We start from the raw sequence: 23,430 nt of genomic DNA, 5'->3' as shown, positions 1-23,430 counted from the left end.
CAATTTAAAACTAAATATTATATCTTTTGGATGTGGAAAACATCCTCAACATGTTTCATATAACAGGAAGCGTAGACCCATTAACTAGTTAGTGTCCATGGGCCCAGAATAATGAAAATTTAGACCTGTTGCCATAGTGATTAACAATTTAAAACTAAATATTAGCTACTATATCTTTTGAATGGGTTAAAATTCCTCAAAATGTAAATGTGTAATGTTTAACAGGAAGCTGAAATGCATGAAGTGACGGTTTCCATAGTGATTAACCATTTAAAACAAAATATTATGTTGTTTTAAAATAAATAAATAAATAAAAAATAAAATAAGTAAAATATAAAAAATATAACCAAAAACAATAAGCAGAAATTCATGCTTTAGCAAGTATACCCATAAGTCCAGAATGAGAAAAAATTAGAATCATTGCTATTAACGATTAACAATTAACATTGTTGAATTGTTTTGAATGAGGAAAAAAGTCTCCAAAATGTGGCATATGAACTGAAACTCATGGATTATCTTGATTTCTTGAGTATAGGCCTAATATTACAGTAAAACATGACAGAATGGACTATGGTTACTATAATATTTAAGTTACTATGGCAACAATCCCTCTAGTTTTCCTCTCCGTTCCTTGTGCGCTCCTCCTCCGCTCGCCTGGCCCTCCCCTCTCCTCGCCTCTCTTCGCTCCAAAGCTCCCCTCACTCCCGTCCCTCTCATAGCGAACCAGCCTGTCAAACCATCCAGGAGCACCGTCTGCACCTCCTGCATCGGGGCCGGCGACGCTACACGGGATCGCGGACACATTTGTAGATTTTTACTGCGCGGAGGAATTGTTTTGTTGCATTTTTAGTTCGTCTCCAGTATCCTTTTGCGATCTTTCTTCGCCAGTTGTCCTTGGAGACTTATGGAGAAAATGGCCAGACCTCTTCCTCTAAACCCCGCGTTTCTGCCGCCAACCCACGGCGTGCTCAAATCTCTCCTGGAAAACCCACTGAAGCTCCCCTTCCACCATGATGACGGTAAGTTCAACGTCCAGGCTGCGCGCGTGTCGCTTCTGACACGCGGCTGATACGCACCTAAATCGCGCGCGCTCTCCATGCTATTTTCTACCACAAATTCAAGAAAAAACATTGACAAAAAACGTTTTCCTCTTTAAAACTTCAGTCCGAGTCAAACATGAGCACGTCAATCATATTCATTTGTAGAGTTTTGTCATAATCTCATTAGTTCTGGATCAGACACAATAATTGTCAGGTGACTCCAGATTGTTTGATTTTCTTGGCTTCTCCAAAAATAATTTTTTTCCCCCTAAAACGTGTTTGTTGCACGTTTTGCATTGTGTTTGGCTGGGACTGTTGATGCGTGTTCAATTTAAATGTTAGAAACTGCTGTCGTACTGTTTCCTTCCAATAGACGGCGCCATTTCTCGCTTGAGTTGTTTTGACAGTCTGATTCTTACAGGTGGCCCATTCAGGAAAAAGAAAGAATGAAATGAAATAATGAAATAAAATTAAAAAAGACAAACCAAATCAGATTACGAGCTTTAAATTATAGCCTTTATAGTAAAAGTTCCAAATGGTAAATAACTTGTTTGGTAAAAATAAATAAATAAATAAATAAATTAATTAATAATAATAATAATAATAATAATAATAATAAATACATAAATAATAAAAAAATAAAATAAGTAAGGCTGCTTTTTCACTTAAATACATAAATACAAATACATAAATAAAACAATAAAATGTTTCTAATAATAAGAAGAAGAATGTATAATCCATTTGTTGTTATGGCAAGAAATACCGCAACCCACTTTGGCTAATCATTGGGTCTGTTTATTAGTTAAAAATGACTTGCATCCGAAGTGTACTTTTTTTTTAATATCTAAAAAATCTGCTTCATGGTTTAAAGTCTGTCATTTAGAGGACAGTTCCTTTAGGTGTAAATGGGATGTTTCTGCTGCACTGTATTTTGTTTGCTTGATGTGGATTTTGGCTTTGTGAACATTAATTTTGCGGTGTTATTCAGATGTAATGGGGTGTTGTATTGAACAGGTGCATTTTAAAATATTTGTTTAGTTGTGGTGACAGTTGAAGTTGTTAGGTTGAGTTATCAGGGTGGTCTCATCTGTAACTTACTATACCAGAAAAAAATGCATGTTATGTGAAAAAGCATTCAGAATAGTCCTGTATACTCAAAATGACTAAATAAATCAAAAATCAGGCTTCAACTACCAGATATATTATTATATTTGTGATTCAACAAGTAATATTTATCAGTTATAATGACTTAATAAGTGGTATTGTAATTAAATATAGAAAAAAAAAAACTGTAACAAGTCAAAACTTCTCACATTAAACATGAAAAATGAAGTCAATTTAAGTTAATATTTTGACTTTTTGCAGTGTGTAATTGTGCATACAGAAAACCATGCATTCACCAGGGACATGATTGTGCACTGAATGTGTCATGTGACCTATATTTGTCGATATATTTACAGTGTTGAAACGTCCCGACGTCACCGAAAGCATCACCGCTGACCTAAAAACCAATGTATAGGAACATATGAGACTGTGCAGTAGATATGAGGCTACGCGCAAATGCAGTTTATTTATCAGTTAGTTTCTATGTTGTGCGCTAGGGGAGGTATTCACTTGTGGTTTTGGAATGTGTTAGATCTTGTTAAGCCCTTATTTAGTCCCAGTTTAGTCCTGCTTTAGACCTGGTTTAGACCTGGTTTTGATATTGTAAGTTGTATAATAATTGTCTTGGTTTAATTGTGGTTAACTTCTTCTATGGAACACACTTGCGCTCTGAGTTTAGACTAAAACTTTAGACTGGTTTAATCATGGGATAGATGTAGTAAAATCCTTGTTTAGACATGGTTTAGTCCTAGTTTGGACCTGGTTTTAGTCCTGCTAGTTGTGATGTGCTGTTTGTTTAGAAAGACCTGGTTTAGACCTGCTTTTGCACCATTTTTGATACAATAAAGATGGTTTTAGTCTTAGTTTAGTCCTTGTTTAGGGTTAGATCTGGTGAAATCCTCACTTGGACCTGGTTTAGTCTCAGTTTAGTCCTGCTTTTCTACCATTTTTGATACAATAAAGATGGTTTTAGTCTTAGTTTAGTCCTTTTTTAGAGTTAGATATGGTTAAATCCTTGTTTAGACCTGATTTAGTCTCTGTTTAGACCTGTTTTTTGATGTCTTGATTCAGTCAAGTTTAATTAGTTTCCTTTAGACTACTTAAGGCCTGTTTTTAGTCCCAGTTTAGTCTTGATTAAACTGTGATTTAGTGCTTGTTTAGACTGTACCTGGTTTAGTCCTGATTTAGCCCTGGTTTCTCCTGTATGTTTTTTTTTTTTTCCATGGAACACTGTGCATTCAAATGAGTTTAGTTTTGTTTAATATTTGGTTTTGACGAGGCTTAGTGGTCTTGGTTCAGTCCTTTAGACCTGGTATAGTCTTGCTGCAGTTCTAGTCTAGTCCTTGGTTTAGATCTGTTTTTGAAATAGTTTAGTCCTGACTGAATCTAGGTTTAGACCTTGTTTAGTCCTTCTTAAGTTCTGATTTAGTTCTTGTTTAGAACAGACCTGGTTTAGACCTGGTTTAGTCTGAGTTTAGTTCTAAAACTCCAATCCAAGCAAGTCGAGTCCTGGTTTCTTCCATGTTCAAAACAGACCTGCTTAGATCATGTTTTAGACTTATTTTAATCCTGGTTTAGTCCTGGTTAAGTCCTGGTTCCTTAGTCCATAGACTTTCCATCGCACTATACTTTGAAAATTTCCTTTGTGAGCTGATTTATGTCTTCAATTTCAACTTAATCCCTTCTATAATTAGCTTGTGGCATTTGGAGATGCTGGGGCAGCTGCCAGACACAAGTTGTCGGTTCTATTCCCCAGACACTTTTACACAGCTCTGAGCTCATTCATAGAAACGCCTTCAGGATGTAAACAAACCCACAGCCAAAGTCCCGCCTCCAGGAGCAAAGCATCGTAGGAAATGTGTTTTAGGGCTGCAGCTCATTCGGATAACAGAGTGATAGTAGAGGAATTACACAGCACAAAAGGAACTACATACTGCTTATTGAACTAAGGTTTATTCTCATGTAGACTTGGTTTAGTCCTGTTATCGTCCTGGTTTAGTCCTGGTTTAGCCCTGGTGTAGTTCATGTTTAGTTCTGGGTTTAGTTCTGGGTTTAGTCCTGATTTAGTCTTGATTTAGTCCTGGTTTAATCCTAGTTTAGCCCTGGTGTAGTTCAGGTTTAGTTCTGGGTTTAGTCCTGGTTTAGTTCTGGGTTTAGTCCTGGTTTAGTCCTGGTTTAGTCCTGGTTTAGTCCTGGTTTAGTCCTGGTTTAGTCCTGGTTTAGTCCCGGTTTAGCCGTGGTGTAGTTCAGGTTTAGTCCTGGTTTAGTCCTGGTTTAGTCCTGGTTTAGTCCTGGTGTAGTTCTGGCTTTAGTCCTGGTTTAGTCCAGGTTCAGTTCTGGGTTTAGTCCCAGTGTTAAGGTGGTGCAAGTGTGAATGCATCTTTATAGCCCTCATGTTGTGGTTATCAACATATAGTGGTAAAATAATTTTTTTTTTTAAAAAATACATTAAAAAATAAATAAATTAATAATAATAATAATAATAATAATAAGACATCATAAATAAAAAGTTAATTAATCATAATAGCAATAACAATAATAATAATAATAAAAAGTAATGTAAAATAAAATATAAACCACTGGACTCGATAGTTAACTGACAGTTTCATTGATAACTGAGTGTATGTTCCTGTCTGTTCCAGGTTTTGGGAAGGACAAAGAGAAGGAGAAGAAGTTGGAGGATGAGAGCAGCGTGGCCAGTCACCCTCAGTCTGCCTTCCTGGGCCCCACCCTCTGGGACAAGACTCTTCCCTATGACGGGGACAACTTCCAGCTGGAGTACATGGACCTGGAGGAGTTCCTGTCCGAGAATGGCATTCCGGCGAACACGGACCGCAGCGAGTCCAACGCTGCCGCGCCACAGTCACAGGCCCCGCCACCGCCGCCGCCACCGCACACGCCCCTCACCCCGCACACCCCCCTCACCCCGCACACCCCCTCTGTGGTCGACCTGAGCAGCCGCGCAACCACCTCAGTGCACATGGGCGGTCAGACCTGCATCCACAGCCCCCCGCCAGGTAAGAACCGCTATAATACTCCCTACTGTTTTCATTCAACACTAGAACCGCCGCCGTGTTCTTTACGAACTCTGAATTATGTTTTTTTTTTTCATAACCTACTTAAAACAACAAAGTAATCAATAAGTAATGCTAATGTGAATACTATTTGGCTAGAAACATCGCTCACTCCACAGAAAACGCATTTATTCCCCCTCAGATCCATGAACTTCCTGTAAAATTCCCAAACAGGCCACATCCACTGTTACCTATTTGTAAAAAAAATGAATAATAATAATAATAATAATAATACAATCAGTTATATTCTGTCAATGGGAAGATCACACAGGGTCCAAAATAATAATTTACATGTTTTTTTCCATAGATGTACATGTTAAACAATAAAAATGAATACAAATATCATATAAAGTAATGAATTACATTGAATTATCTCATGTAAGGTTGATTTCAAACTTTGGAAACCACTGTCATAGAGAATAAAGCTGTTTTAAAGCTTACTGCACCTAAAATGAGCGACACACAGATGTTAACAGTGACTATTTATGTGATTATTATGAGAACATTAATATAACATCAGTCTATGAATATTTATTACAGCAGATGTGTACATAATCAGCAAGAGGCCTGCGCAACGTAAATTTCGAGAGCCTGCGATAAAAGGAAAAGCGCTATTAGACTCAAGATAGGCCCAAAACTAAACAATGTTACATGTTGCCTATACAACCTTTGAGTTTTAACTATAACTATATACAGATATTTGCCCTATATTTTAATAAAAATTGTGCATTTTGAAATTTGAATCACGTCTAGTACAAATAGTGATAATAACAACTCAACGTAATAGTGTTTTTATCATAAGAAAAATACTAATGCTACTAATAATATATGACGACAAACTGAAAAGTGTTTTCAAAGCTCAAATCCACAAAAGTTGCTTCAAATATAGGCCATAATATTGAACCATACAGGCAGACTACCTTCATATTATTATTATTATTATTATTATATTATATGTATCGAACGAGGGAATAGAAGTGTCTAATTTAGGCTTAACCTCTAAGATAAGAAGCAGAAAGCTCAAATACTTGTGTACTGTCCTCACTGAGATGTTAACAGTTCCAGCGTGAGAGCGAGCTAAACTTTAATGCTCATCTTATAAATGCAAATTGAAGGTACAATCAATAATATCACATTCCAGTACTGATAATAAAGGCCGGCTTATTTTAACTTGAAAACAATAAATGCGTTTATCACAAGCCAAATATTGATCCTCTCTAATCATAAGCATAATACACAAGGATACGTGGCTAACTACTATAATAATGATATCTTTTTAACTTAACGGGTTTGTTTTTGAGTCATTTATAAACCAATGAAATGACCCAAATTAAAAGTACAAATGTAAACATGCAGACGTTGCTTCTAAGTGTGATTTTTAGCTATTTGAGTCTGTTTTTATTTCCTCTTTTTCAACATGCGTTCTCATCTCTCTCGCTTATTTTTCACACTTCTGGTTTCACGGATTGGTGTGGAGTATCAACATAAAAGTACGGATTTCAAAATAAAAGTCTCTGCGTTTACATGAACTGGAAAACGCTGGAAAGGAAGAACAACATGTCTGAAAAAGAGCAGGTCTCTGGCGGGAGAAGGGAGAGTCAGGTTCAGCTCAGGTTGCGTCTTTCTTTCCCCCAGATAAACACACACGTACACACTTATATAGACGACCCCGGGAGACAGCAGGTTGCAGGCGATTTATAAGATGAATCCTTATAAATCGTCATGAAAGTGCAGAAAACATGAAACAAACACATCAAAGTATAGAAAACATGTATATAATAAGTCATAAAGGGTCAGCCTCTGGTGTTTTGTGTTAATACACCTGATTAACATATTTAATCGGTTTACACTCACGCTGAACACTGTGGCGGTTCTAGTGTCTTTTACTTCTACGGTGTATTAACTGCTAACACAAAACATATTTACACCACCATGTTACCTTTTTAAAATGAATGGTTTATTCGTTTTCAGAGATATCAAATTTGGTATTGGTCCGATATTGAAAATTTTGTTGATATTTGGCACCGATATTTTATTCCTTTTTTTTTTTTTTTTTATCTTTTTTGAAAATGCTATAGTCGCCAAAAACAACATATTCAAATTATTAAAGTTTCAGTTTTGTTTTTGACGCTCTTGAATCCCCTGTCCCTTTGCTCCCGTCCCCAGGTGTAAAGTCACATTACAGTTTTGTATCATATTTTTGTATATTTATGAAACAAGCCTGTAACTAACTGTAAGAAAGGTTTGAATAAGCCCCGGGAGAGATCGCTATATTACTCTATCGTGCATGGATGACATTGTTACCTTGTAAACTGTCCACACAAACATTAGATAGAGAAAAATCCCACACTTTCAGATGTTAAACCCAATCTGACGCAGGTCCCTGAATGCCTCACCTGCTCCCTCTTCACCTCCCACTGCTTTAAGTGCACTTTGGAGGGTCGTGCTTTTCAATCCAATCACCCCCTTGAGTAATTAAACGCTTAAAGGAGGTGGTCTGAGTACAGGGCAGAGCAAACACTGCAAAAACTACTCTCTCCATGGGGTTAAACGGATTGAATTATACTTGATTATCTCGAGTAGTTACAATTATTAGCTTAGTTAGGTCGTGCTTCTTTTAAGAGGAGAGGAGATTAATGCCATATGGGGGAACATTCCCGGCAAAGCAATAACACATCCATAGAGACGGGCAGAAAGTGTATTCTCATCGAACCTTTTTAATGCATGGGATTTTTCCAGTAGTTTATCAGTTCAGACTTCAGTTTCCTCTAAAATATTAAAGCTATAGTACGAAACTTTTTAGTCACGAATAAAATACAAGTAAAACGAAGGCATGTAATTTAATTTTTGTTGTTTTTATTGCACTGAAAAACATATAAAAACATGCGTTCTTACTGTGAGCGGGCTTGCTTCTCCAGTAACCAGACTCTTATTTTGGTCTTTTCCTGCTTGTTTCCACGGGAAGTTCTTTTGCCTACAACCTTCCACAGTACGTCAACCTCCAGAAAGTTACATACTGATGCTTTAATTCTCAAGCGAATCGTTGTAGATTTGTGACGAGGCAGTGCAGTGGTGTCAAGGGTCAAACTCCAGGTGAAGCTAACCGCGCTGCTGGCTTTATTTTTTTTTCCGCATTTTCTGTGTTTGTGGAAAGAGTTAGCCAACAGCAGAGATAAAGGGCAAAGGTCACGAAGCAGTGAACGTGGCGTGAGAGAGACAAGAGCGGAGACAAGATGTTTTTACAGTTATTCGGAACAAAATGAACAAAGATAAGAGCAATGAACGCTGCAGGCTTCAGACAGTTCCTTTAACCAGTGATTATTAAAGAAACTATTGGACAAAGTAAATGAAAGTGAATGAAGGATCTCGCTGCTGTTAGAGGAAGGGGAAACTATTTTATTATTATTATTAAAGCTAAAAAAAGAAATCGGCTTAGACCTTTAACCCAAAACAATGTAAAAGTGATGAGTGACGGTGACAGGAGCGTAGGGTGAAGCAAGTTCCTCGAGTGTTTGAGATAAAGCCCCTCTGACATGTGTCTTTGTACTGGAGTCAGTGAACTGCAGTGGCTTTCAGAGCATGTCAGTGTATTGCAACACAGAACAGGCAGAATACTCAGGTGGAATTTGCGGTTTAACTGCCAGATCGCAGATTTGTCGACCCGGTTTATGGTTAATATCTCTGTAATCGCCGGGCCAAGCTACATTAGTTTAGCGTCTTCTCTGTCGGTGTAAATGGACAAAAGCGAAATCGTTTTTTTCCACAGTAGCTTAAGAAAGTGGTGCCGTTATTCAACCCCAAAGATGCAACCATTGTCAGATGAAAGGACTTTAAAGCAGACCTATTATGCAAAATCGACTTTTCAGAGTTTTTAATCATGTTATAGTTGTTTCCCCATCTCGTTTACGCTCTTGAAGTTCTTCTTGGAGTGATTTGTTCGTTGTATGTTGGAGCAATCTTTAACCGCTTATTCTCAAGACGCAATATTGCAGATCAACTCTCATTTTCCCCACGATCAGCGTACGCCCACTGCTCTGTATTTACTTCTTTCGTTATTTTCTTAATCAATGATACACATGATTCTGCAGCGCCAAATTACAACATAATGATCCACAAGTGTCAGGAATTATAACTATAGAGCAGAAACGAGCACAAAACGTCTTCTTCAAGCCATGATATTATTATGACAAGTTTGTGGAGCCGGATAAATAATAGTGTTCAACATTTGGATCATACGTTTGGATATTTCTTTCAAAAACAGTGAATTTCAAATGGGGGGCCTGTTGTTTTCAGTAATAGACACAGAGGAATTAGTATTTTAGGAAACTGACCTTAATCCAACTTTCGTTCGATATTTTGTTTAGGGCAACCACTCGAATGAAAGAAATACATGAAGTTGTAGCCCACAGTTCCGCAGCATGGCATTAAACGTATCTATCTCCATGGAGACAAGCGGTGACACCAACAGGAACAAGTTACATGTCAAGTCTATGGAGAGGCGACACTGCTCACTGTAAGAATTCGCATTTTTCAAGGTATTTTTTGAGCAAATAAATAAAAATAATAAAAATACCTGGCAAGTTAAATACGTTTAATGCCATACTGTGGAACATTGAGGCAAAGGGAAAACATCTCGAGGGAGACGATTAGACTGCAGAAAAAGTTCCACAGTGCAGCTTTAAGTCTATCACAAAGGGTTGCTGCATAGAATCTCTTTGGAGACTGAAATCTGAGCTGCTATCAAATGTGAACTCTCCAGGACATGTTTTGAAACTGAAGATGGATTTTAAAACATACATATTGCAAAATCTGCTCTTCGAAAAATTGCAAATACGAATATATATTTTTTCCCAAATTGTTAAAAAGAAAATTTTCTGATCTTGCAAAAAAAAATTCCCTTTTTGGTTCTAAGTCTAAAGGCTGTAAGCGCGAGAGTGCACGTGAAGCGCGAGAGTGCATGTGAAGCGCGACAGTGCACGTGACGCTGGGAACAGTGCGCTCAATGAGTCCACATGTGCAGAGCGGAGACGTGTGTTTGAGTGGATACATCCAGTCCTGAACATGAACCAGGGCTGTTCTCACACAAAAGCCCAACGTCAGACACTCTTTTCATGGATGTGATTAGACCCTGTGTCACATGGAGCTGCAGGCAAACCAGAAGTAATATTATGTTTTATTCCGACACACAGGGATATAAGAGGACGGGAGCACATCTGGCACACAGGGATATAGCAACAGAATGGGTGGGAATCTTGAGAGGGATACAGGAAGCTGGGAGGGCATCTGACACATAGACATATAGATTGTTTTTTCGGTAAACATCCATAACCTTTAGTCAAACCGGTTTCTTGTGTTTCCGTCTGAATTCACCTGAACAAATATAGCATTAAACGTATCTATCGCCATGGAAACAAGCAGGCGACGTCACCAGGCAGAGTTACAGGCCAGATCTGTGGAGAGGCGAACCTTCTCACAGTAAAAAAAAGCATGTTATTCAAGGTATTTTTGGACATAAAAACCTGTGAATGAATCGAAATAGATACGGAAATTCCACAAGTTCCAGGGTTTGATTTGAATTGGAAAAGCAGTTGCATTGGTAGTAAATTGTAATGAAGCATCTGCTGATTAGACATAATGGAATAAGGCTGTTTTAAAATTAAAAATAGACCTGATATATCGGTTGGCTGATATATCGGCTTGATTTTTGCACTTTTTTGCGTATCGGCTATCGACCTTAAACCCCCAGTACAGGCCGATATTTTGTTTGGCCCAACCAGCTGTCTAAATATGCAGAGAAATGCATCCCATGAGCACTTTTATCCAATTTGTAGGTTGTGAATGAGTTTGTACTGAATTCAGATGAGATCATATCGTGTAAAAGTACTCAAATCGGCTCTACGTATCGGCCAGTCTGGATCGGTATCAGCCGTGAGAGATAAACGTATTGGTCGATCTCTGTTTTACATACAGTACAGTTTACGATATGTTGTTGTACTTCACGTTTAGTAGTGTCTGCTGCTCTCTTTGCCCCTCTAGCCTACAACTCCAGCACAGTTTGTCTCTCCCTCTTTCCCTCCATCCTCTCCTCCCTCCCTCCTCTCTTCCTTTTTATATATTTTATCCTTTCTCTCTCCTCTCATCTCTCGTCCCGTGTACGTAGTTTGTCCCTTCCCTTCTTCCTCTCCGTGTCTCTTTTCCCCCTCTTGTATTCCCCCTGTACACAGTTTGTCCCTACTCCCTCTGTCCATCCATCCCTCTCTCCCTCCCTTCTTCTCTCCTCTATTTCCCCTGCACAGTTTGCCCCTCCTCTCTCCCTCCATCTCTCCCTCCCTTTCTCCTCTCTTTCTCCTGTACACAGTTTGTCCCTTCTCTCTCCCTCACGTGGACTTTGGCGTGCTCGTGTCATGTGATCTCAGTGTTGTTCTATGTCTGCGCAAACCAGCGTCTACTGAGCGCGCTCAGAGCAGCCCCGGCTCCGCCCCCTTCAGCTGCTGTACTCAAGTCCTGCTGCTCCATAGAAACTCGCAGCCTCATGCGCAGACAGAAAGGAAAGACTGATGTAGTTACAGAGAAATAGATCAGGAAATGGAATACTGCGAATAATAATACACAATGAAAATACTGTTCATTTTAAAAGGTTTACAGTGGTCCAAATTCCTCACTTAACTTCAGCATTCAGAGCATCCAAATTATTCACAACAATGAGTTTATAAGCTCTTTTCCCAAGTTTTAGAGAGTTTTGCAGTGACAGCTAACAACAACTAGCCTGCTAATGCACACTTCCTGATTATCGGACTATAAAGCGCTTTATAATTAGATGCGGACAGCACACAGTAAAGTTATTTTGAGCTGCTTGTTTTTTATATATATGTATTTCAGTGTTGTTGTTGTTTTTTTAGGTAGGCCAATCGCATTTGTAGATAACTTTGAAATCTGTCTAAGCAGGTTAAAACTAGAACTAAAATGAAACTATAAATAAATAAATATGTCAAAACAAGATAATTAAGATTCTCAGTCGAGGTCATTCAAGCCTGTGTTGGTTTGACATGTTTTTACAGTGTAGTTTGTGGAGCGAGAGATGACCCCAGGACACTATGTTCAGAATGCACTCAACTATGGGGTTATGGGGGGCTTATGGGGGGGTCTCATGGGGACAGAGGACTTGGACTAGAGGAGCAGACAGGAGGAGACAGGAGTAAACAGGAGTAAACAGGAGAAGACTGGAGTAAACGGGAGCACGGGGCATTGGACGTTTTCTAGGACTGCACGATTTTGGGATTGCCATTTATGTTTAAAAATCAGGATTCGGTTCAGAGTTCACATTGTAAACACCCGCAGAAGCTTTAACGTTTGAGAGGAGACTTGAAGCTGATAAGCCAATACAAGAATCCCATGTATTTCAGGTCTAAACTACAGGGTTAGCAGCTTTTACGCAGAATAAGACCTCATGGAGACACAGGGAGGGCATCTGACACAGAGGGACACTTCAGAACATGTTTGTAGAGCTCTGCGTTTGAGATATAACTTCACGTGGCGTTATCAGTCTGTGTACAGTCCGGATAATCATGATCACGTATCGATTAGTCACTTTAGGCGGTTTTCTGATTGTAAAGTGTGATGATGTGATACTCCCAGAAGGGGGCGATAGATGAGTTTCCCTAATGTTTACGTTGTACTTGGCATGAAATATACAAAAGGTAAATGCACAAATGTTGAACCTGATCATTATTCCTCATTAGACCCAAGAACTCACTGTTTATGAATTTTAATTAAGTCATTAATTTTAGCTGCACCCATCTGTATTAAATATTATTGGCCTATGAAATGTTCCAATGTCGTCTGAAACCCAGCAATTTGTCTATTTGACTGTTAGAGACATATTTATAAATATTTTTTGTGAGTCATATATTTTTTTAAGAGTATTTTGTGCATTTTATAGTTTCGTTTGAATTAAAATAAAATAAAATACAACACGAGACAATAGGACAGGGCAACAGTAGCTTAGTTGGTAGAGCATTTGTCCACTGATCCCAAGGTTGAATGGGTCAGTGGTTCTTTGACGTTAAGAGCTTTGAGTGGAAACACAACACAATTGAAATGTGATTCTTGTATTAGATTGTCAGTGTTTAAAATGTTAAATTTGAACAGAATCATCTTATTAAAACATAAATAGCATAAATCTTATCACTCGCAATGTTATAAAAATTGTAATCGGATATTTTTTCCCGGATCGTTGTGTCAACACAGTGAAGTTATTTCTGTTAAACTCAAAGTCCAGTGTAGGTTTTATGGAGGCAGATAGTGACCAGTGTTATCTTCAGCTCAAACACGGGATAGGCTCAAAGTGCATGAGAAAACCGGCTTACAATGAATTGCAACAGTTTTAGGGTCACGTTATACCAGCAGGTTAACAAGTACCTTAGTAAGTCAATATAAGGCGAGGGATAAATCAGGACTAAACTAGGACTAAACCAGGTCTAAACTAGGGCTAAACCAGGGCTAAACTAGGGCTAAACCAGGACTAAACTAGGGCTAAACCAGGACTAAACTAGGGCTAAACTAGGGCTAAACCAGGGCTAAACCAGGGCTAAACCAGGGCTAAACTAGGACTAAACTAGGGCTAAACTAGGGCTAAACTAGGGCTAAACTAGGGCTAAACTAGGACTAAACTAGGGCTAAACTAGGGCTAAACTAGGGCTAAACTAGGACTAAACTAGGACTAAACTAGGACTAAACCAGGGCTAAACTAGGGCTAAACTAGGGCTAAACTAGGACTAAACTAGGGCTAAACTAGGGCTAAACTAGGGCTAAACCAGGGCTAAACTAGGACTAAACTAGGGCTAAACTAGGGCTAAACCAGGGCTAAACTAGGGCTAAACCAGGACTAAACCAGGGCTAAACCAGGACTAAACCAGGACTAAACCAGGACTAAACCAGGACTAAACCAGGACTAAACCAGGACTAAACTAGGGCTAAACTAGGGCTAAACCAGGACTAAACTAGGACTAAACCAGGACTAAACCAGGACTAAACTAGGGCTAAACCAGGACTAAACTAGGGCTAAACCAGGACTAAACTAGGGCTAAACAAGGACTAAACTAGGGCTAAACAAGGACTAAACTTAGGCTAAACCACGACTAAACTTAGGCTAAACCACGACTAAACTAGGACTAAACCAGGACTAAACTAGGACTAAACCAGGACTAAACTAGGCCACAGCCTGAGATACATGTTTTATTAAATTATTGTTTCCATTGGTCATAATGAAATACACTGAAACCCCATAATTTTTACTGTCAGCTGACACGCATCTCCACAGATCTGACCTGTAACTTGGCTTGGTGGCATCACCTGCTTGTCTCCATGGAGATAAGCAGGTGATGCTGGTACATACTGTGGAACATTCCAGGCAAAGTAATTACATGTCCATGGAGAGCAGATCTTTCTCATAAGATACACTGATATAGTCCTATGCATGGGTTTCAGAATGACAAAAAGTTAGGACCGTTGCCATAGCGATTAATAATTCAAAGTAAAATATATGTATCTTTTGAATGTTCAACAAAGGTGACGTAAATTTAACTGTCTCCTGAAGTGTCCTGGAGATATTTTCTGCTCTGGGTCGGTCCAGTTTAGACTTTTAAGAGGCTTACAGTACGTGGCGGCCATTTTGCACCAGTGAACTCCGATACTAAAAGTCCTAGGTGAAAGGGCACGGAGAGATCAGCGCTGTCCCCTGCAGTGTCACAACAACTAAGACATATGAAGATTGGTGAAAATGACACAAATTAGTATCTCAAAGATGTTTCTGATTCATCAAATTTAGGACAGCATGAAAAAAGATACTGTGAAAACAAAATTACTGCGATATAATTAACTGCATTTAGTTATATTAAAAGTCCTGTACCCGAAGTGTTCAGGAAGTGTGTGTTAGCATGCTGGTTGTTGTTAGTATTACCGTGATGGCAAATCTCTGCTCTGGTCTCTGAAAGTTGCGAAAAACTATATACTGCTTATAAACTTTGCAGCTTTTAGCATAAATCCCCATGGAGACACAGGAACGCTTGGCTCTTTACATAAACTAAATAATTACAGTTTTTTTTATTTGTTTTTTCCAATTAAATTCAAACTATGATTTCAGTTTAATTGTGGTTAATTTTTTAATAACTCCTTTTCCACAGGAGTTATTAAGTGCTGCTCACATAATACATGGAAAAAGGTTTAAAGATGGACAATTACCGAAAAGCACAGAGAAGGGTGTTATTTCTTAATCCAGGTTTTAAACGGATTTTATGAAAGGATCAGATTATTTGAGCCTATATTTCAAATCCTGGTACTCCAGAAGGAACAAGATATCTGCAAAAGAATGCAAGTAGTAGTAGTAAGCAGTAGTAGTAGCAGTAAGCAGCAGCACTTTATTGTCCCTGTAGGGAAATTTGTCCTCTGCATTTGACCCATCCTTCAATCTCTGTGGGTCAAACCTGTCAGGAGCAGTGGGGCCCATCTCCAAATCTTGAGCTAATCTTGTTCAGAGCTACTTTAATCCTCTATTTATGGAGGATTTGACCTATGATGCTTGTTTTGACTTGATGAGGGAAACGAGAGTGCCCAGAGGAAACCCACACAGACACAGGGTCAGGCCCGGGAGGTTGAACTTGGAACCTTCTTGTTCCAAGTTTCTTGACTCAGCCACTTTGCCGTAGTGGCAGACGAGTTGGGAGTATCTGGAGTGTGTGCAGGACGAGGCAGGACGTTGACTTCCTGTTTGTTTCTTGAGGGAACATTCTTGTCCTGGAGCAGATTCTCAGAGTGGAAAAAGTAAATAGTTGTTCAAAATTATGTAAAAAATGTGTAAAGTGCAGATCTTGCAGTAACAGAGGTATTATAGTAGTACCTGTAGTAGTAGCAATAGTAGTAGTACCAGTAGTAGTACCTGTAGTATCTGTTTTATAAGTTATAGTAGTAGCTGTATTTGTACTGGCTGTAGTTTGGTCAGATTCATAGTCTTCTCTCAAATGTTAATGCTAAATGGGCTAAAAATGTGAATTTGAGACTAAAAATAAAAGGCAAATCTAATCTCTAATATAATATAATATTTGTTAGAAAAACTGCAAAAAAAAAAAAAAAAAAAATCCCAAATTTCCTGTCCTTCTTCAAAGATATAGTTAAATAGTTCTCAGTGTCTTGAGGGCAGGCAGCTGACTTTGTGATAGTATCTTTTGTCTTTGAAATCAGCTGACTAGAAAACATCACAAGTTTGTCCAGAGAGAGGAACAGAGGAGGGGCACAGAGAGAGGAGGGTCCAGGGGCTAAACGTGGTCCTACAGCGCCTTCTGGTGGTCAGAGTGAAGAATAGGAAATGGATTTAACATTAGACTAGACTAGGAGACGGTCAGATGGAGCAGAGGATGAAGAGGAAAGGGTCAGTGGAAGAACAGGATGCTGAGGAGAGAGTCAGATGAAGAAGAGGATGCAGATGAGAGGGTCAGATGAAGAAGAGGATGCAGATGAGAGGGTCAGATGAAGAAGAGGATGCAGAGGCAAGGGTCAGATGAAGAAGACGATACAGAGGAGAAGGTCAGTTGAAGAAGAGCAAGCTGAGGAGAGGGTCAGAAGAAGAAGAGGATGCAGAGGAGAGCGTCAGATGAAAAAGAAGATGCTGACGAGAGATGGAGATGCCGGATGTAGCAGAGGATGAAGAAGAGTAGAAGAGCATGCTAACGAGAGGGTCAGGTCACAGTTGCAGGTCTCTGTGTGACATCTTTGACCTAAAAAAATGGTTGTTACCTTTGAAAGAAACATGTGATTTTTGAGTAAAACCGCCGCTGGTTTTATGGCTATAATGGGTTTGACCTTTTCTCGTCGTATTAAAGTATTGTCTGTCATTGTCGTCACATAATGTCACAGAGGACCCCCACTGGGACCTCTCCACAGGGAACCAAAGGCTTTCAGTCAAGCCTGTAGTGATTCTCAACGAGTTCCACCTCAGAAAATATTTTGTACAATTGTTATGGCTCTTTATGCTTCAAAATTGCATTATTTAGCAATACTGTAATGCTCTTCACTCAACAAAAACAAACCCGGTGATATGTTTTTGATTTATGTTTGACTAATCTTGCTTATTCAGCTCTCAAAATGACATCTGTTGGTAATACGTAAAATTATCTAGCTCGCATTTAGTTGATAGCATGTGTTTTAATTGCAAAAAAAAATACGTGCTGTGAGGGCGCTCACTTTCCACAGATCTGACCCGTAATGTGGCCCGCGTGTTTTGATGGAGATAGAAAAGCTTAGTGCTGTACTGAAAAAATATTGCACAACATTACAGGTAAGACAATCAGATCTCCATGGAAACTGACCGTCTACCAGAAATGTTACACAGGGGCATCTTTAAGCATAAGTACAGCAGGAGATTTAGATGTTATCCATGCATGTTTGAGTAATCTAGTGATCTCTCCCAGGCCATGTTTGAACCCTCCTTATGGTTAGCTGTAAGATTTTGTGAAATGTTCAGCCCACAAGTCTATATACAAAATCATGACAAAACAATACACTACAGCTTCACAAACCTGATGCAATGTGCAGTAGTTTCATCAGTGGAATGTACAATGGTTCACTGGTTCACTGGTTCATCCTCCTCTCCCCACAGCACTGCCCTCTGCTCGGGACACCCCCAGCCCCATCGACCCGGAGTCCATTCAGGTGCCCATCACCTACGAGCCGGACCCGGCCGACCTGGCTCTGTCCAGCGTGCCCGGACAGGAGATGTTTGACCCACGCAAGCGCAAGTTCACCGCAGAAGAACTGAAACCACAGCCAATGATCAAGAAAGCCCGCAAAGTCTTCATCCCCGAGGACCTCAAGGTACTGAGCCATGACATAGGATTTATTCATTTTATTATGTCATTATTTAGGTATTATTATTATTATTGTCTGTGTAGACCCTCAGTCGTCCAGGTCTGATCCATAGCAAACAACGAAGTTAAATCTGTCTGTTTTTTTTACTTATTTTAAAAAAAGCACTTTATGTTTATGACAAATATGGTTACCGCACTTTTTCATGATCAAGGTTAATATTTTAACACAATAAGGGGAATTATTATTATTATTATTATTATTATTATTATTATTATTATTATTATTATTATTATTATTATTATTATTATTATGTTTTAATATCCTTTTTAAATTACATTTTTAATTTATGTATCCATTTTTATTTATTAATTTTTTTTGTTACAGTTAATATTTTGAGAATGGGTCTTTTTTTATGGAAAGAGCCAGTCCTCTGTTGATAAAAGCATGTGGTTTGAATCAGAGTTCACACTTAAGAAGAAAGCGTGATAATTTTTTTTGTTTTAAATGGCAATTATAAAGAGATGAATTGTTTTAACATATCGCCTGGTCCCAGTGAGCAGTGAGTGATTGGTTAGGATACTGAAAAGCTTTTAAGAAAAAGTATTATTAGCACCACTAATACCTGCCCCTCTCTCTCTCACTACCCTTCTCAGGACGATAAGTACTGGGCCCGTCGCAGAAAGAACAACGTGGCCGCCAAACGCTCCCGAGACGCTCGCCGCCTCAAAGAAAACCAGATCGCCATCCGCGCCGCATTCCTCGAGAAGGAGAACGCCGCCCTGCGCGTGGAGGTCGCCGATCTGCGCAAAGAGCTCGGCCGCTGCAAAAACGTTGTGGCCAAATACGAAGCTCGGCACGGCCCCCTGTGAAGCCATACTTACCCTCACCTGTCCGCCCCTGTCCGCCCCTGTCAGTCCCAAATACCACCATTGCTCCCCCATGTTTTTTGAAGGACAATGTGCTTCTTTTTGGTGGCACTGCCTAACCCTGACATAAATCAACCCCTACACTGTAAAAGAATGACTACATGTGTTAATATGACTTGAATTTAGAAGTTGATTTGAGTAGTTTTAGTTTAGTTTAGTTTATACTGAGCTGGAGGACGGGTTAGAACTCTATGGTGGAATTTGCCGTTTAACTGTCAGATTACAGAGTTGGAGAACTGGTTTATGGTTAATATCTCTGTAATTATTGGGCCGATCCACATGAAACAAAAACTGACACAAAGTTCATCTTCTTGTCTGTCAGTATAAACAAAAGTGGAATCATTTTTTCACAACAGCTTCAGCAAGTGGTGCCATTATTCAACACCAAAGACGTGATTTGAAAAGAGTAACTTGACACGTTTGTTGATCCAATCCCCTTCCTTCTGTAGATATATATATATATAGGTGCCTTTACTCCAAAAACTATGTTAGACTAACTACAATTAAAACTACTCAATACGAATTCAAGCTCATGTAGACATTACGTATTTTGCAGTGTAAAAACCCGCTCCCTTGTTATAAATCTGGTATTTTTAGTGTCATTTTTGACTTTACCATAAGCTTTGACCCTTGTTTTTTTCTGTACACATTGTTCTAAGTATATGCATAGATGGTATATATATATTTACACATGCATACTTCCCACTATTGTACTGTGAGGAGTCCCGATGAGCCAACCCTCTCATGCACCAGCCAATCACATCACTGCTTAACCCTCCTCCTCTTTCTCTATCTCTTTGCACTGTCAGATACACGAAATGCACCGTAAAAACTATTACTGAGTTAAAACCACTTGAATTCTTGAGTAGTTTAGTAGTTTTGACAGCGTTCATTGGTCTATATTTCTTGTTTTAACACAATTCCACTTGAAATTCACTTTAAAAATCTTATCTCGTTGGCAGAAATTGCTTTGAAATTTAAAAAAAACTCTGCTGTTGCGCTGAGAATTAGTAATAAAGAAACCGACCGAACCAAAAAAAACTAGTCAAAACTACTCAAATTGTTGAAATTCAAGTCATTTTAACAAATTCAGAGATACGTTTTTACGGTGTGTACCATTTTCTACGTGATGTTTGGACCTACTCCCTCTGGCTGTCTCTGTCTCTGTATTAACATGTTTCTAAACTACACGGTCCTGTCGTTAAAGGAGGAGCAAGTACGTGGACTACAATAGCTGTAAATATATGCTTTTGTCAGTGTTTTCTATCTAAACCATTAATCTTGATTACGAAGCACTTTTTGATGCTGTTTTGATAATATAAAGTGCTTGTTTCTTTCACGATTCACCATGTCTATGTAAAACATCATTCATTGTACACTGTAAAAATTGAACCATAACCCCCTTCACTCACTTGCTTCTCCTTTACTCGACTTCTTTCTTTCAACAACCCCAAAAATATTTATACAAAGAGCTTAATTTTGACATGTGCAATCTGAAAAACCAGCGTTCGGGGTACTCAGCCTCAACACTGAGCAATAATCCAAAAATTCTTCTTTACTCACACAATTTCACACTTACAACCTCACTGCAACAGTTGAAATGACTTGAATTCTGAATTCTGAAGTACTTTTGCGTAGTTAAAAGTTGATATTTCTGACTGGTGTAAGATATTTTAAGTGGTGGAACTGTGGGAAAAAAGTCTCAGTTCTTGTCGGCAGATTACGTCGCCTTGATACGGACAATTGCGAATGTCACATCAAATCAAAAATACTTAAAGTCAATTAATATACACTTAAAAAACACATTATTCAAAACTAGTCAGAATTATTTAAAAAACTCAAGTCATTTTAACTCATTTCGATCTTTGTTGCAGTGTTCCTCCCACTGTCTGTCGTCTTGTTAATTCTGCACTAATGCGTGTCTCACAATCTGAACCGGTGCAATGTTTTCACGCTCAAAAAGAAAAAAATAGTTCCTCTGCATCGTATTTATCTACCTTTTATTTCTCAGATGGAAGATTGTTGTTTTTTTATATATATAAATATATATTCTGTTGATATAATTGTTAGTATTGATATTACTACTGTCCATGTTTAGCTTCTTCCTTGTTTCAGACTTAAAGGGACGGTTTGGAAAGTTTTGAATTGGTTTCCGAAATCCGATTTTTGGTATTTTCTGTCTGTTTTTTCTTCTAGCTTTACAATAATGTGACAGTTTTTCTATTTAATGTTTTTTGCGCAATAATTGGACTAGCAAAATATGCTATCAGCGACACTGCTAATCGCTAACGTTACCACATACACAGTTTTAAAGTATATTGTTTTTTTTGTCTGGACAACGGTTTATTTTGTAATGCAAACGGCATCAACTCGCACGGCTAAGCTAACACAAGATGCAGCCTTTAGCTATTCAAAAGAACCCGCTCAAAACTGCCACCGTCCCTTTAAAATCTCCATAAATGCTATTCTTTGGCAAAAAGTTGTTGATAATATTTTTGTTTATGTTCTGCTCACAGTTAGCATGGTTATGATTACTCTAATTATTAGCCTATGAATCGGCAGTTTTATTTTTTAGAAACTGTAAGTCTCTGCGTTTTTAGCGTTGTTTTCGTCGCCTTGTCTCTCTCAGATGGCTGTATGAATGTAAAAGATGTGACAAAAATGTTAAGAGTTGGATGGTGTTGTCCGATACTGTGGTTAACCCTATCTCAACTAGACCAAAATTCACAATATAGAGAATTATATTGGTTACAAAAATATGTTTATATAAATCGTCTTTCTGTACAGTATTTTTCCTACACATTTATGTATTTTAAAGGCACAACAGATCAGAACAGAAAAAATATAATAGAAAATACTATAGCAGTACATATAGAGGTATTTTAGTATTCTGTCTATATACTTAGCTTAGTTTTACACAAAAATAAACTTTCTGGGGCATTAAAACATGTACTCATACGACCACCCTCACGCACAATAGCGTAAACTTTAATCCGGCAAATGGGTAAAGGAAGAGGGTAAGAATGTACCTGTTGTACGGAAACCCTAAGCTGCCAAAAAAAAAAGAAACTTGCTAATGCTAAAATAAATGCTAATTATCTTATCACTGAGATATTTATACAATGAATTCTGAGTTTTGTTCCTTTGAGGTTGCCATACGAAGCTAATTTTAGCAGAACTTAAGAGATTGTTGTTCATTTTGTATCTACGGTGGTCACATAACATCAAAAAATGTACCAACGATTATGCGTGCTATATTACAGCTAAAAATCTTTTGAAAATGGCGACTTAAGATTTCCGTACAAAAATCACCATCACAGCAAGCTTCTTTGTACACAGCTTTAACGTGGCTTGCTAACACGTTTTTATTCGGGCTAACGTTACTATGAAGGACAGGGATTTTGTGTGTGAGCGGTTCGCAGCTGTAGTTTGTCCCTAAACCTGAGTGATGGACACTGGGAAGCCATTTTGAATTGTAGTTTTTTGAGTTATAGTTTCTGAATGGCTAACTGGTGTCAAGTCCTTGTTTAAGTGTCGTAGTGCAACGCTAGTCATGGCAAGGCTTTAGCTAATGATTCGAACTTGGATGAGGCCAGATTTTTAGGCATTTTGGACAAATATATGGAAGTCACAAGGAACAGCTATGATCTATATTTAAAACTATTGACAATTGATGATGTTTACAGCATTTAAATGCGTTTTCCAGTGGACCAAAAATCCACAATATTGACTTACGGTTTCTGAATTCCTGGAAAACTGCACGTTACTCAAGGTCAGAAATTAAGTTTGTTTAAATTACTTGATGCTTCTATGGTGTTATTTTTACCACTGCGAAACAATATTACAATATCTAAAAATAAAAGGCATATATTAACGACTTTAAATTGGTGCAAGATTTTTGTCCCTTTTAGACATCCATACATTTGTGTTCACTTTAAACTGGTCTAGCCATAGTTTGAATCTTTCCGATCCAAAGTTTGCGTGTACGTAGTGTTTTGTTTTTTGTTTTTTTCTTGTCCAGCGTTGTTGTCGTCTTTGCGCGAACGTCGTGTGAACAAAAAAAGTCTAGAAAGATGGAACACTGTGTGGGTTTTTGAACTATAAATGTTTCTTTATAGACTATAGCTATATATATATATGATTATTATGAACATAGGAAAAAGCCAATGACTAAACCATCCCAAAATTACCTCACCACCGTCAAGTAATTTCTACCTCACCGAAAAAGGTTAACCCTATACATATTGTTCAGTGCCTTGGATACACTGACTGTTCCCCAGTCTCTCAGCAATGTTAACGTCTTCACCCATTCACGCTTATAGGCTACACAGGGTTTCAAATGCATCAAAACGAGATGTTACAGCAAAAAAATGTAAGATTTCATGAATGAATTTTGAACTACTTAATTATTTTGAGTTGTTTTGACTT

The 23,430-nt window shown here is 38.4% G+C and overlaps 1 protein-coding gene across 1 annotated transcript; it reads left to right on the top strand.

Moving 5' to 3' along the window:
* Nucleotides 1-704: 704 nt before the first annotated feature.
* On the top strand, nt 705-22,821 carry hlfa (HLF transcription factor, PAR bZIP family member a). Its single transcript, XM_033970434.2, has 4 exons — nt 705-1,019; nt 4,787-5,161; nt 17,868-18,082; nt 18,730-22,821. The coding sequence occupies exons 1-4, from the start codon at nt 905-907 to the stop codon at nt 18,943-18,945; spliced, it is 921 nt and encodes a 306-aa protein (XP_033826325.1). The 5' UTR covers nt 705-904; the 3' UTR covers nt 18,946-22,821.
* Nucleotides 22,822-23,430: the final 609 nt, after the last annotated feature.

The sequence above is a fragment of the Periophthalmus magnuspinnatus genome, chromosome 8 (genome assembly GCF_009829125.3).
Source record: "Periophthalmus magnuspinnatus isolate fPerMag1 chromosome 8, fPerMag1.2.pri, whole genome shotgun sequence".
Classification (NCBI taxonomy): Eukaryota; Metazoa; Chordata; class Actinopteri; order Gobiiformes; family Gobiidae; genus Periophthalmus; species Periophthalmus magnuspinnatus.
The sequence above is the reverse complement of the archived record's forward strand: the minus strand, read 5'-3'. Positions and strand labels throughout refer to the sequence as shown.